The 14,943-nt window shown below is 34.8% G+C and overlaps 1 protein-coding gene and 1 long non-coding RNA gene across 3 annotated transcripts; both read left to right on the top strand.

Moving 5' to 3' along the window:
• The first annotated feature begins 1,095 nt into the window (after nt 1-1,095).
• LOC140035426 (uncharacterized) lies at nt 1,096-6,334 on the top strand. 2 transcript variants are annotated; one of them, XR_011839661.1, is made up of 4 exons: nt 1,096-2,416; nt 2,556-2,735; nt 2,814-5,585; nt 5,664-6,334. It is a non-coding gene; the product is annotated as an uncharacterized lncRNA (long non-coding RNA). The 2 variants fall into 2 exon arrangements; XR_011839653.1 differs by having other exon boundaries at nt 2,814-6,334.
• Nucleotides 6,335-12,883: 6,549 nt separating this feature from the next.
• On the top strand, nt 12,884-14,939 carry LOC113735583 (F-box/LRR-repeat protein At4g14103-like). The gene is made up of 3 exons (XM_072076314.1): nt 12,884-14,144; nt 14,250-14,387; nt 14,471-14,939. Exons 1-3 carry the CDS (start codon nt 13,068-13,070, stop codon nt 14,744-14,746), a joined length of 1,491 nt encoding a protein of 496 aa, XP_071932415.1. The 5' UTR covers nt 12,884-13,067; the 3' UTR covers nt 14,747-14,939.
• Nucleotides 14,940-14,943: the final 4 nt, after the last annotated feature.

Below are 14,943 nucleotides of genomic sequence, written 5' to 3' on the forward strand. Positions count from 1 at the left end.
CTCATGGCAATGACACCTTCAAAACTTTCCATGCTGCCCCCCAAATATTGCTCTATGGGTTCTTTAACATATACACCCCCATGATAGATTTTCAAAGTAAAAAATTCAACCTCTTGTCCTGCATTTTTTTAAACCACAAAAAAAGACTTAATTAATAACAACATCCGGGTGTGTTATAACCACAAAAGCCAGATCTGGGACCACATCAGAACATTCAAGTGTGCAGTTATTTTCCTACTACTTTGTCTCACTTTTTAGAACATGAAAACAACAGCACACTACATTTTAGAACTACAGGGACCACATCACCATTAAAAAAATTCAGTTTTAAATATAGCATATTTCACCATCCCCAGATCTGCCTATGACCCACGCATAAGACATTTTTAAAAAAACACGTCAACCCCACAATGTACCATATTCCACTAATTAACCGCCCACATGCTTAACACTATCATTAAACAGAGAAGAAAATGTTCAACTACTTCAGCCCCACAGACAACGACAAAGTACAAACACATTAGCTTTAACATTCTGATGAAAAGGTTAAACTAACATGCAGCTGCTCAAACATCAATGAAAAGGTTAAACTAACATGCAGCTGCTCAAACATCAAACAAGCATAGCAGAAAATGTTCAGCTAAGTAAGATCTAGTTAAAGCTTACTGGATAGTGTTGCTGCAACTGCTTCCTTTTCACCATCCTTGTCGCCATCGACACCTTCCATCATCGAAGACACGGATCTGCTCATCTTCTGTTGGCAATCACATTTTCTTACATTTTGATCAGAATGCCTAATTCCTATGAGCTCTGAAGAAGTCGATTTGCAGGGGTTTCTTTTGCTTATCGTGACAGAGCTGCCATTCTAGTCAAGGTGTTTAGACAATTATACCTGTCATTCCAATTATACCCCTGGTCCGCCGTGGAAAATACATAAAATGTGGTGGCGCCGCCCAAAAAGTCCTACATTGGACACGATAAAATTGTTTGAGGATTAAATTGGTGAAAAAAAACCGTGAAGGACTAAATTGGTTCAAGTGAAAAAGTTTAGGGACCAAATTGGCGATTTGCCCTTTCGCAGATTATGCCAAGAAAGAAAGAAAGAAAGAGTCTGCGAGAAAAAAGAAGCTGAAAATTTGCCAAAAAAAATGAGGAATTGATGTCGAAGAATGTTGAGCAGAGCAGCTGAATCCAGGGATTCTCTGCAGCTAGCGGACATTAGGGATTTCTTCCCAACGCCCAAAAATGTTCATCCCAGGTGTTATCTCTGTTGAACTTGCTTTTTAATATTGCATAATCTGATATTAGTTGGAGTTGCATTCGATTTCTAAGCTACTTTTACACTCTTCTTGAGGACAATTCGAAAACCCGATTTGGGTATTTATTTTATTAATCAGTTAATTGGGAGAGATCAAGATCAGGAAAATTTGTGTCAATGGGAGGGATCAAGATCAGTGACCTTCCAGATGATCTGCTCTGCCATATTTTATCTTTTCTTCCCACAACCAAAGAAGCCGCTGTTACCTCTGTTTTGTGAACCCGAATTCGATTTTAATCCTCGGAACCATGTGAATGAACTCCCTGATAACAGTGATGAGGATGCCCGTGATCGCCTGTTCTCTGATTTCATAAGTTTTGTCAATAGACTGATTCTGCTAAGGAATGGGAATCGTCCAATAAGAAAATTTGAACTCTTTCTTTTGGCGGTTGAGGAAAGGTTTCGGGTGGCGTTTGACTCTTTAATTAGTGCTGCACTTTCTTCCAAGCTTCAGGAACTTAAGTTTTTTGTGGATTATAATCGGGGTCATTACAGTCCACGCTTATCTCCTGAGGACGTGAATTTTACGTGCAATACACTAACTTGTTAGAAACTACACTGGGAAGTAAATTTTAGAGTCCCCAAGTCAGTTTCTTTACCAAACCTTAAGGTATTGCACTTGGAACAATTCGAATTGGTCGATGGGGATTCCATTCAGAAGCTTATTCGTGGTTGTCCTTTGCTTCAAGAACTAGTGGTGGATTGCATTTTGGACCTTTCCCGTGCTGAGGATAGAAGTATTTGAATTGAAATTCTTGATATTTCTAATCCTTGTATGGAAACTCTGAAGCTGAGACTTAGTTCCTACCATGTGGATACTACTGTTCTTGTGGAGTCCAACACTCTCAGGAGTTTGGACCATGAATATTTCAGTGCGTCATTCTCAGTCATCATAAAATCTTTATCAATGCCCCAAATCTCAGACATCTGGCATACAAAGGTGTTGCAAATGGACTAGACATCATTCAAGGCTTGAACTCTCTTGTTAGAGCTAAATTACTCATTTCGCACTATGATCTATTAGTGCCACATGTTGTGAAGATACTCAATGGGGTGCAAAGCGTGGAATGGCATTGTTTGTATGCGTACATTCCAGATGTATGCCTTTTCTATTCTGAACTTTAACTTCTTCCTGACTTTAAAGTTTTTCCTTTGAGTTGTAGAGTTATTGGAACTGCATACTTCCACTCACAAATGATGAAAATTTTAATTGCTATTTCTTTCGTTTTGTGTGAAGGCTCTTTATGATTCTGGGTTTTCCTTGCCCACTTTCAAGAATTTGATCAGCTTGGTGTTGGTGGCACATACCCAAACTGATCATGATTTTAAGATAGCCTTTGACCGCATCCATTCCTGGCAAATGGTACAAAGCTTAATTGCAAGTGCACCCCAACTGATGAAGCTTGTCTTTGATCAGGTGTGTCATGCTGAAAATGTTTTATCATGAACTAGTATTGCATTCAGTGTTCCGTTTTAATCCTTTTTTGTACTGCAGGTGATTTGGGATGATAACATTAAAGAAGACGAATTTGAGGTGCTATTGCCACAGCTTATTCCAATATGTTCCATTTTACATCTCAAGGAAATAGAAATTTCAAAGTTGAACGGGAAGGAATATGAATTCAAGCTAGTTGAGTATCTTTTACAAAACGGGCAAGCTTTGAAAAAGATGAATTTTGGTGGATTTTTAGAAGCCCCAGTTTGCAAATGAATATTGTCATATGGGAGATCTTCTGAGGATTGCAAGGTTTTGTTACCTGAAGCTAAATCAGTTTGTAGTTCTGATGAGTACTAATAGGAACAAATGATTGTTTTTCTATTTGTTGGTCAGATAAGTTATTTTACATGTTATGACTGCTTAGTTTGCTGAACATTGGATATTTTGAATCTGGTTTTGGCATTCTAACATGCCTCGTAAATACTCAATATCTGTAAAAAATTTAGGAATTAAAGATATTAAAGCAATTTATGCTGACTTCTATTTCAATCAGGTGCAAGAAAGTATGCATTTTAATTGAACACCAAAACTTGTTGTTCCTAGTGGGCTTGGTTTTGTCAAAGTTTGTAGAAGAAAGCTTCTCTAGATATACCTGATGCAGAAACTATATAGAGCACATTTTTGTGTGGTGCAAGTCATTTTAATTATAGTCTGTATTTATAGAGAAATTTCTAGGAGACCCTGTATTATTTTGGATATTTAGTGATTTATCATGCATTGCAGTTTTTGTTATGATCACTGCTTTTGCCCCTTCTTGGCTCTGCTCATTTTTCTCAAGTTACATCTTTGTCTTCAAACATGTGGAGCTATAAAAAAGAAACTAATTATTCAACCTTCAACTATATCGTTCAGTCAATCCAGGAATTCAGGAATAAAGATTGGGAATCAATTGATTATCTTTTACTTCTTGAATTGATCAGTGATTGTTATTCCCTCTATCTTATTTGCTTAGCATTTTAAGAACATGTAATAATTACTATGGCTTGCATCTGACTGCTTTTCTTGTTTACCCCCCTTTTTTTTTTTGAAATAATGCCAGTTAAGGATATGTGTTTTTCTTGCCTTTTGATGCATGGATTGATTATTGATTGCTAATCGCCTTCTGCTTCTAACTCTGTCCATTAGACAAAAAAGAAACGAAATTAAAGAAAAAAAAATGAGTTATGGTTCTTGAAGCCTGCAACTATGTGCTTTTGTCATGTTGTTGCTCTTAGTCTTCCATTTTGTTTTAATTTTTCTTCCTTTTTCTGAAAGAGTTTGCGAGGAGATTTCTCTCTAATTTATCTTTGCATTGAGGTCCAATGGTTTTGCTTTTATTAGATTGAGAATTTTCAACTTTTATTTCAAGTTGTGCAAGAATTATAGGAATGTTTAAGAGATGCTCTGGGGACTGATTGTATTATAAGAATCTAGGGATGCGATGTATATTGGTTTCGAAGATGCTGATAACTCTAGAGGAGATCCTCTACTTATCGTAGTAGCTGATTTTTGATGTATTAAAACGTCTTGGATTGAGAAATGGTTGATCTTTCTATAGTGAAATGCCGGTCAAGGTTTCATTTTCAAATTCTGTTATGCGCTTACTGAGTCGCTCATATCTGCTTCTAGTTGGATGAAATTAAACATAATTAGTTGATATAACAATATAGCACCATTGATATTTGCTAGTTGATTCATAACTTAGGTAGTACATTTGTTATTATTGTAAAACATAGAAAAATTGCTTATTGCCTTTAGGTTAAATGTTAAGTCGTATGCTCTTGTTGATCTATAAAGGATTGCTTACTCGTATTATAGGCGAAGCAAAACTATGAAAAGCAATGCTGTTGTACCGTGTATTTATCATTTCAACAATTGCCTGAAAACTTCCAGGAGTCCCTTGATCATATGGTTATAGGTGATATCAGATCCCTTGATGCCTGTGTTCCTATTCGTTTGTTGCACTTGTCTTCTTTTCCTGTATGTTTTCGATTATAATCCACCTCGGTTCACGATTATAATCCACTTCGGTTCAGATCTTTCTTTGAGATGTTTTCTGTTTCAAAGATTGACCTAGAATTAAAATTTGTGAGTAAAAATCATGTATCAAGCTATGGGTGTTTCTCTTGCCTTAGGCTGCATGAACAGTTTGGATCGATTTTTTATTATCATTCTCTTCAAGAATTTTGCTCCAACTATTTGAACATGTATGGAACGCTGAAGCGTGCTATGTGAATTTGTTCTGTACTCTTGCTGTGTCCGTGGAAAAGGAAACTTGAATTTTTGGCTTTTGAGACTGGAGAACACAAAGATTAAGCCTTGTTGGGATTGCATTTTTCTGGATTTTTTTGTAAAAAAATTACTGTAGCGATTTGATATATGTGAGGTAAAAAAGTAACTGGGAAATGTGTTCACGGAAAACGTAGCAATTTTTCTGAACAACAAGGCCTTAGCTTTAGCTTTTATATCTAGCTTACAATATTTCACGGAATTTGACTCAGAAATTTTGTATCTCTATAAGCTTACAGCTAATTGTTTCTATTCGATTAAGAAAGCTGTAACACCAGTTCTGAACCATGGCAATGAGTTGAAGCACTAAAAGAACTTGACAAAGGCTAGTTTAAACTAACAAAGCATATTGGTAGTGTGTTCTTTTTGTTCTTGTCAATGCAGCACCTCCTGCTGAATAAACTTTCAAGCTTTTGGAACCAGCAACATTCCTAGTACAGACCACCCTGGTAAATCTTGGTAATGATTGGGTTGTAGATACTCTGAAGCTCCTTCATCTCGGTAAGCTGATTCCTTTCCAACCATTCAATGGACTGCTGAATCATATCCTCAAATCTTTTTGTTGTTTGCCGTTTGCAGCTTGGCTCTTCTCATCCCTGACGGCATTTCTCAACATGTAGATATAATCCTCTAACGCAATCTTTGTCGTAACCTTTTTCATGAACTCCTCGTTTTCTTAACTTCTGGGCTTCTTCCACCATCTTCTCAGTTTCTTCTTTTGACAGTCTTCCAATTTCATACAGATTTCTTCCTCCATTTTAGTAGGGATGGAGGTGTTCCTAGGGATCACAACATTAATGCGATCTCCAATAAGTTCTACACCAGGAGATAATGGGGGTTACAGCCACCGGTACAAGGTCCTTAATCTTCTGGTTGTCCCCGCAACCCAAGATTGCGACTTGAACAGCTGCACCATAGGCAACAGCTTCATCAGGGCTGGTCTTCTTGCGAAGCTCCTTGCCATCGAAGAAGTCTTGCAACAATTGCTGAAATATGTGAATCCTGGTTGAACCTGTAGAATCTAAAAATTATTAGACCGAGAAGATTAACTTTTATCACTCGCAAATACACGTGGGGAGGCAATTTGCACGCGTACAAGTATGTGTGGAAGAAGAGAAATAATATTATTGAGGATAAATTATACTTTACCTTCTTGTAATTTTGCATTTTTCACATAGTCCTCCTGTGATTTTAAAAGCTATACATAATCCTTTCGTAGTTTGGACTAAAGTGTTAAAGGAACAAAAATGATTATGTGTAATGGAATCTATGCAAATGTCAAGATTACTCTTATTTGAAAGTTAGAATGGCCGGAGTGGCCAAAATATATAAACTTATTATGTATGATACTTTAACCTCTTATGATTTTATATTTTATGACATAATCCCTTTATGATTTTTAAAATATATGCATAATTCTCTATAGTCAGTAAATAATTTTCAACTTTATATAAGGATACTTTTGATATGTTAGTCAACTCTATTGCAGAATGCAAATGTTATTATTTTGACACTTTAGTTCAAATCACGAGTAGAGTTATGTATAACTTTTGAAATTACAAGGGATTATATGGAAAAAGTGGTAATTTACGCTATTATCAATATATCATTAGTCACAAAGTAATAACAGGGTTCTCGATCTTTCATTCTTCTCAACTGATAATAATAGTAATAAAATTCATTGTTTATATATTAGATGATGATTTGATAAATTAGTCTTGACAATCACAAGAAATTATTTAGTAAAATAACAATTCCTAACTTATAAAATTGCCATAATTTATTTCAATAAATTACTAAAAGCTTAATTCGACTAAAATATTGCTGTTTTTAGGCTTAATTTAATAATTTCATACAGGATTAATGTGACATTAATTGCCTATGTCAACTTGTATGACGAAGTATATTTTACACTCTTCACAATTAAGTTTACAATCAATAAATGATGTTTTACCATTACTAAATGATGTATATGTGCTAGGAAACAATACTGACTGAAATAATTTGGTACTACGGGCAAAAATGAAATATATAACCATTTTTGAGAATCACCAATCCCTATGTTTTTTGGAACACTTGCTTGCTTGGATTGTGAGTTCTTGAGGAAAAATTTGGAACATTCCCTCTATATATTTGATAATTTTTTTTTTACCTCACATACATGATATTGCTATAATATAATTTTTTTACAAAAATTCTAAAAGTTGTAATCCAAACGGGCTACTCAAGTCTTACTTTTAATTAAGTAAACTTAGTAACATTCGAACTTAAATGATCAACTAATTCACTTGCCAGAACCACCCAATGACTTAGGAGACAAATTAATTTTTTTGAAATTAGATTTTTCACAAAATAGGTACCCGTAAATAAAAAGTTTATAACTTAAAAACTAACGAAAGTATTTTTAAGTAGTTAAGCATCAGGCTTCTTCATTTTGAAAAAAAAAAAAATGGTATTAGCCTTCTTCTAAATATGCTATAGCTTCCATTAGTTTTACATATGCTTTTAAAAAAAAAAATTAGTGTAAGTGAGAGGTCTCGAATCTCTCACTTACACTTTGTTGGGAGGTATCAGGTTTCAAATAACTCTAACACACAGTGAAAAACCTCCCCAATTCTTTAGCACAGACTAGGAGAGTTAAGCAAGACAAAAATCTAGCACTAATGGAAGATAAATCGCCCGTAAACATAAAAAGAACCAACTACATGAAGACACAAGAATTTTTACGTGGAAAACTTCTCCAATATGAAGAGAAAAAACCATGAGACTCTTGAGCCCACCACAAATTATTCCACTATCACCAATTAAAAGTGGAGTACAACTTTCAGCAAGTTCACAATTGAGATATGACCTTAAACAATCAACAAAGTCACCAAATCCCATATAAAGAACAAAAGTTGTGAAAAACTTCACTAGAAAATAGCAGCAGTTCGAAATTTAGAACTAAAGATTGAGCCGTTGAAATCCGATCTCCACCGTTCAGAACATAGAACTTGATGTCCTCTACCTTTAGTTAAAATTTCAGGCCAATCAGACATCGTTTTTCTCTGCAGAATTTTCTGTATTTTTCCCCACTTTTTCTGGGGTTGGAATAAACCTAATTTGGCCTATAAATAGGTAGGACAACTCCTTAACGGACCTAGACAATTACCTATTAATTTTGGACTTTTTCACATACCAAAAACTCAATACACTCCCTCTCCCCATATTACCCAACCCAGCCCTATCTCTGCAATTTTACGGTTGCTTATCACAATAGAGTTCTGCAACTATTAGCTAAACATGAAAAGAGACATTTTTCGTCGATGGCATATGAATCTTATGCTTTTATTAACTTTTGAGAAAACAAAAGAATCATAAATCAAGCAGTAGTTTAAACGAATTTAAAACTATTTCATTAAAAAAATAAAAATGAAAGATGGGGATTTGAAATCTTGTATAAAAAAATATATTTAAGTCAATAATTAATGAAAAAATTAATGGTAAAGAGCCAAAATTATCGAAAAGGTGCTATAGTAATAGTTTGGTAAAAGCGACACCATCCAAATAATAGAATTTTAAGCAAAAAAATACGAATTGGAAAAAAAAAGTTGCAAATGAATCAAATTGACTCATGAAGAAGAGGGTTGGATTGGGTGGTAAGTTGAGAGAAATCGTAAGTAGAAAGTTCTGGGTTCAAAACATCTCACTTATAAAAAAGTAAATAAATAAAAATAAAAAAAATTTAAAAAGCTGACTCATGAGCGCTCACAAGTCAACTTGGTCAAAATTCAATTCGAACTTGATCCACACTAAGCTCGAGTTGAGTTCGGGCCAACCAAGTTAAGCTATTTGATTTCTTATCGTACCAAAACATTATTATACACTATTATTACTGAAAAATAAATTACAATGTGTAATAAATAATTTATACCCCTACTTTTTTATTGCAAAAATAATTGAAGACACAATCAATGTCTAAAAGTTTCTACATAGATGTGAGGTGTCTTGAATTTTTTTATATCTGAAAAAGAATTACTAAAAATGCAAGTGAAAGAATCACTAAATAGGGGGAAGGATTGGGTTGGATGGTAAAGTGAGAGAGATTGTAAATAGGAAGTTTCGGCTTTAATATCTCTCGTTGACACGAAAAAAGAAAAATAAGAATCACTAAAGAATTTCTTTAGTGATTTGTGGCCTAAAAACTGCTAATATCTTTGCATATATCATTTAATTTTTTCCTTATTGTATATCTTATTACATAGCTTAGCATGCTTTTCCTTTTCCTTTTTGTTTTGATGAGGCAAAAGGAAAAAAGGAGTTGGTTTGTTTTGATTGACCATTATTCTAAAAAAAATTTCTTATTATTCAACAAAAATATTTTTCAATCGCATTTTTTCAATTACATTTTTATCTTACATTATCATGTAACAAAAAGTGTTATAATACTATTCCAACAATTTTTTTTTCGAAATAATTTTCAATCCAGTTGAGCTACACGTTAACATTTTTTAGACATTACCATCTTATTATGGAAACTTAGTAAAATTTGGTGCCCATTTGTGCAAAATCGAGGCCCTTTTGTTCTATAGAAAAATAGAAACTACCCAAAGCTGTGGTAAAGCACCATTTTTTGTCCATCTTTCCCTAAAACCCCAATTTCATTGTTTCGAAAAGTGGAAAAGCTGAATTCCACATTGGTCGATTGGAATTCCATTCAGAAGCTTATTCATGGAAATCCTTTTGCTTCAAGAACTAGAGCTGGATTGCACTTGGGAAATTCCCACATTGATGATCTATAGAAGTATTCGAATGTAAAATTCTGACTGTGAAACTTATTGGAAATATATTGCCACTAGTGTTGTTGTGGAGTCCAACAATCTCAAAGACTATAGACTATGAATGTTTGGATTTTAATTCGTCAGTCATTAATATTCTCTTTATCAATTCTCCCAAATCTCAAACATATATCAGACACAAGAGTGATCCACATATGTTTCTTTTTTTTTTTTTCAGAAGTCAATATTATTAATACACTAATTGGAAGTCGTTCGACACGATTTGCTTAACAAAGAAAACTATACTAATGACGGAAAATCACCTCTGTTATTAAGTGGACTTGCTCACACATAGAATGCAGAGAAATCCAAAGGCATACAATACCGAAATGCATTGATTGGTGAAACACACATCCAACACTGATCTTTTATTGTCTTCTTGGTTTTTGCGGATGCAATTTGGAAATAAATAACCCCCCTTTACGTGCATATAGGAGTGCATATTCACCTCTATTCCTCAAAGTTCCAAGCATGCAATTGCGTTGAATACCACTGCCAAAACTCTGCAATAGATATACTGGAGACTGATCACACTTTTCCATTTCAAGATACTAAAAGCATCATGCAACATTTGTAAAATCAACAGCCAATCCCTCCAAGACGACTAGTACTGCTTAATTTGAGCCCAACAGTACTCTGAACAAAATTCATCTGACTTTCTTCTGAAACTCCCAAACAAACCTCAAAAGAAACATTTACTCCCTACTAAAAAGGACAACAAAGAAGAAGAAAAACAAAAAGAAGAGAGAAGAGTAGATTACAAGCAAGCTGAAACGAGACAACGAGGAAGTACAAGTTTATAAGCAAGTAGATAGGAGTAGTGGCAAGTCTAATCAAGCTCCGTCTGAACCTGAATCCCCATGGACTTAGCCGTTCCAATGATAGACTTACAAATTGATTCCAATGGCATATACTGGCAATAGGGGTCATGCTGCTTCACCTTGGCAATATTGTAAACGTGCTTCAAGGTTATGGCGAAGGCTATCACTTGACTACCAAGTCACGGACGGCGGCTTTATGATGAACTCAAAGGTCCTGTCCTTGAAGGCCATCACGTTGATCTTGTAAAAACCCAGGACTGTGGACACCAGCTTGTCTCCCGGCTTTGCTCCCCTGGCTGGAAGGGTTAAGCGGATGGTTGCTGCCACTGGCCAATGAGTCAGAACCTCCTTCAACGCCGACATGGCTGGTTTTGGGTGATGGAGTACGGTCGTTTTTTTGTTTTATAAATTATATTTTATCTTTTCTTTTCTTTTACGTACCAGTGATTTCTTTTTTTCCAAGTCATGTTGCCTAAAACATCTAGTTATTGTATATTTTTTTATAAGAAAAAGATGTTTGGATTGATTCAACTCCATTCACCACCACAGTTAGCAATTGCTCTCGAAATCATAGGTTATTTAAGTTTTTACGCTGCCCCTGTTATTGCTTAAAGCTTTTAAGTTATTCTGGACTTCTAAAGTTTTTCCCTGAGTAATAGACTCATTTGGCATAAAAAATTCCACTAATCACTAGTATCAGTAGTACATTATTCGGATTACTCTTTCTATCAATTTGTGCCAAAGGGCGCCCAAAAGTTTGGAATATTGTCATTTAGATGATGTTTTGGGGATTGCAAGGTTTTGGTACAAACAGCTCTGATAAAAACAAAAAGGAATGTTTCTCTTTGTTGGCTATAAGTTATTTCTACATATTTTAATTGAAAAATGATATTAACACTCCTGAAAAAACCTCAAACACTCCTTAAATTTCATCTAATGAAAAAGAAGGAAAGGGATGCCTGAGGTTTTTTGAGGAGTCCTGAAATCATTTCCCTTTTAATTTCTTAGTTTGTGCTTTATGCTGAACTATGAATACAAATAATCATATAAACTTTTTCTTACTTTGGGAATGGTTACTGATTTGTTCCAAATTTCCAATCAAATATTGATCATCACATATCATTCATGTAGGCCAATTTTATTTTATTTTTTTTGCTGAATTTCATGAATACTTCACAGTATTACTAGGTAAATTAAACTTTCGCTACACTGAGCACCCTTAGATGGACACATATTAAATATATGATCTTTTTAAAATTTTTACCTATTAGTGCAAAATATTCCTTACATTGACACATCGAAAAAATCTACTAGTTTTGGTAGATAATAACAAAACTAAAACTAAGTTAGGTTAAGGCTAAAACTAAGGAGTAAGGATATAAGTTGGGTCGTATCCTAAGGAGAATAACTTATGGAAAGAGATGGATTACTTTACAATTAAATGGTTGGGAGTTGGGACTGAATTGTGTGCACAAATTTTAACAAGTGGCAAAGATTGCCGTGTCTTTTATAATTTGTTGTTTTAGTATTTGTTGCTTATTAGTTTGGAAAAATAGTTCGAAATGTCTCTCACATTTCGTCAAATGAAATTTTGCATCCTTCTCTTTTAAAATGGTATCATTACGTCCTTTACAAAATCAAATCGGCAAAATTTGATCTAAGATAGATTTTTGACCACTTTTTATCTTGAATCCGTCACACAATCTACACATGATTATTGTTTTAGGGACAAAAATATTAGATTCCATTTATAGCTAAACAAATAACCCGATCTATATTTATTTTTGCACCTAAAAACAGGATCTAACATGAATCATATTCAATCTTTTTCCAAAAAAGTGGGATTTACCTAATATATATTTATTTTTGCCACTAAAAAAGTGAAATTTGAACTTTTTATACGTAAAAAATGATTGTATATGAGTCATACAGTGATTTTAAGTTAAAAAGTGGTTGGAGATTTAGGTCGTGACTAAATTTTGTTAATTTAAATTTATAAGGTACATAAAATTAATATTTTAAAATGAAGCATAAAAATTTCATTTGATAAAATATGATGAACGAGCAATTTTCTTGTTAGTTTAATGTCTACATTCATTGTATTTGGGTCTATATTGCATACGGGTGCAAGACAAGCCAACCGACATTTACCTTACATGTTTTAAAAAAAAATGGTCCTAAAGGCAGAAGGCCTCGAATGAGAGAGGCAACAAGGTTATGACTTCGAGAGGAGTAGGTTTCTTTTTCCAACAAAATCACCTAAACCCTTCAAGCCCAGGCTTTAAAAGAATTGTATTGAAATTTCTTCAGAAAGATGCAGTAATTCTTATAGCCTTGGTAAGTTAATGGATCCGGAGCAAAAGGTAGCTAAAATCACACCCCAACACGATGCTGATCATGTTGATGGAGTTGATAGGATCAGTGCCCTTCCTGACGAAATTCTCCTTCACGTTCTGTCATTTCTGGGCTCGAAAAAAGCTGGCAAAACCTCAGTTCTTTCCACCCGATGGAGATTCCTCTTCGCTTCAACTCCTGATATCGATCTCGACATGTCTTTCGATTCACAATCTTTGGATCCTTCTCAAAATAATGGGATTGTCATTGATCATCCTCCTTATCAGCGCTTGTACGCTTTCATGAATTTTGGCTACAGACTTGTTATGCTAAGAAATGGAGCCCCGATTCGAAAGTTTAAACTCTCTCTTCGTCAGGTACCTCGAGCGTATCAGGCAGCAATTCAATCTCTGATATCCGCTGCACTTTTGTGTAAAGCCCAAGAAATTGAAATTTCAGTGGATAGTAATGCTTTGTCCAGGGCTCATTCTATCGAACAAGTATCTGTGGCAGGAATGTTATCGTGCAAAACGTTAGTTTCTCTGGAACTAGACTGCTGGCCTGGAGGGAATTTAAATGTCTCACCAGATTCAGTTTGGTTACCAAATCTCAAGTCATTGCACTTGAGCGCATTGATATTGGTAAATGAAGATTCTATTCAGTGGCTTATTCAAGGGTGTCCTGTGCTCCAAGAATTGGATTTAAGCTTAGCAGGTTTTAGCCATAGCACAACAGGACAGCAGCAGAGAGGTATTATAATATCTAGCTCTTCCTTGATAAAACTAAAACTGGAGTGTTGGGCCAGTGAGTGTACTGTTCTTGTGGAGTGTAAAATCCTCGAAAGTTTTGAGTACTCGGATATTTGTGCAAGAAAACGTAAAATTATTCTTGTTGCCCCAAATCTCAAGTATTTGGCTTACACAGTCGACCGTCTTGGGGAAAGCTTTATACAAATCCCAAATTGTCTTGTTGGAGCCAAAATAAGAGTCTGTCACTGGGGTGAACAAGACAGTATTCAGGATATTTATGAGCATCTTCATCGGGTAGGATGTGTGAAATCACTTTCTTTAGAACAGAATATTCTCAAGGTATATATTTTATGTACTGCACCGAATCAAATTTCAAAGCTTTGAGTTCATAATTAGAACGTCATACTTTCAATTACTAATTAATATTCGTCTGATTTTATGAAGGCTCTCCATTATTGCGAACGTCCATTTCCAATTTTCAAGAATTTGACTAGATTGGAGGTTCGGTCCCTGTCTTGCTGGAAAATGCTGCCAAGCTTATTCGGATGTTCCCCTAGCCTTCAAGAGCTTGTTCTCGGAGAAGTGAGTTAAAACAAACTGCTTCCGGAATAGAGTTCACTGCATTTAGATTTGTCAGTTTTCATTTTCTTTCTCTTCATTGACAGGTAGCTTGGGATGGCAACTTACAAGAACTCGAATGCCTGTTACAACAAGTTATTCTAGTCTCCTTCATTCAACATCTCAAGGAAATAGAAATCCGAAGATTCTGCAAGGAGGAATATGAATTTAAGCTCGTTGAGTACTTTTTGCGCAACGCAAAAGCTTTGCAAAAGGTGACTCTTGGCATGGGATCTTTAGACGTCCCCGAAAGATTATTGTCACTGAAGAGGTATTCCAAGCATTGCCATGTTAAAGGTAGAGGTGTGATTATATATTATTAATATTAAGGAATGCTAACAGAATCTAAAGACAAGATATATATGTATATATATCTTCCCAGAATGTATATATTATATTTGCTAGTGGTGAAGTATTTTTTATTATGAATTTTTTTTTGTTCTTCAGTTCATGGTGATGTAAATTTATCATGAATCATTTTTTCCTAAGTTCTCATGGAAATGTGACCTTTCTTCCTCCT

Source organism: Coffea arabica, chromosome 1c (assembly GCF_036785885.1).
Source record: "Coffea arabica cultivar ET-39 chromosome 1c, Coffea Arabica ET-39 HiFi, whole genome shotgun sequence".
Classification (NCBI taxonomy): Eukaryota; Viridiplantae; Streptophyta; class Magnoliopsida; order Gentianales; family Rubiaceae; genus Coffea; species Coffea arabica.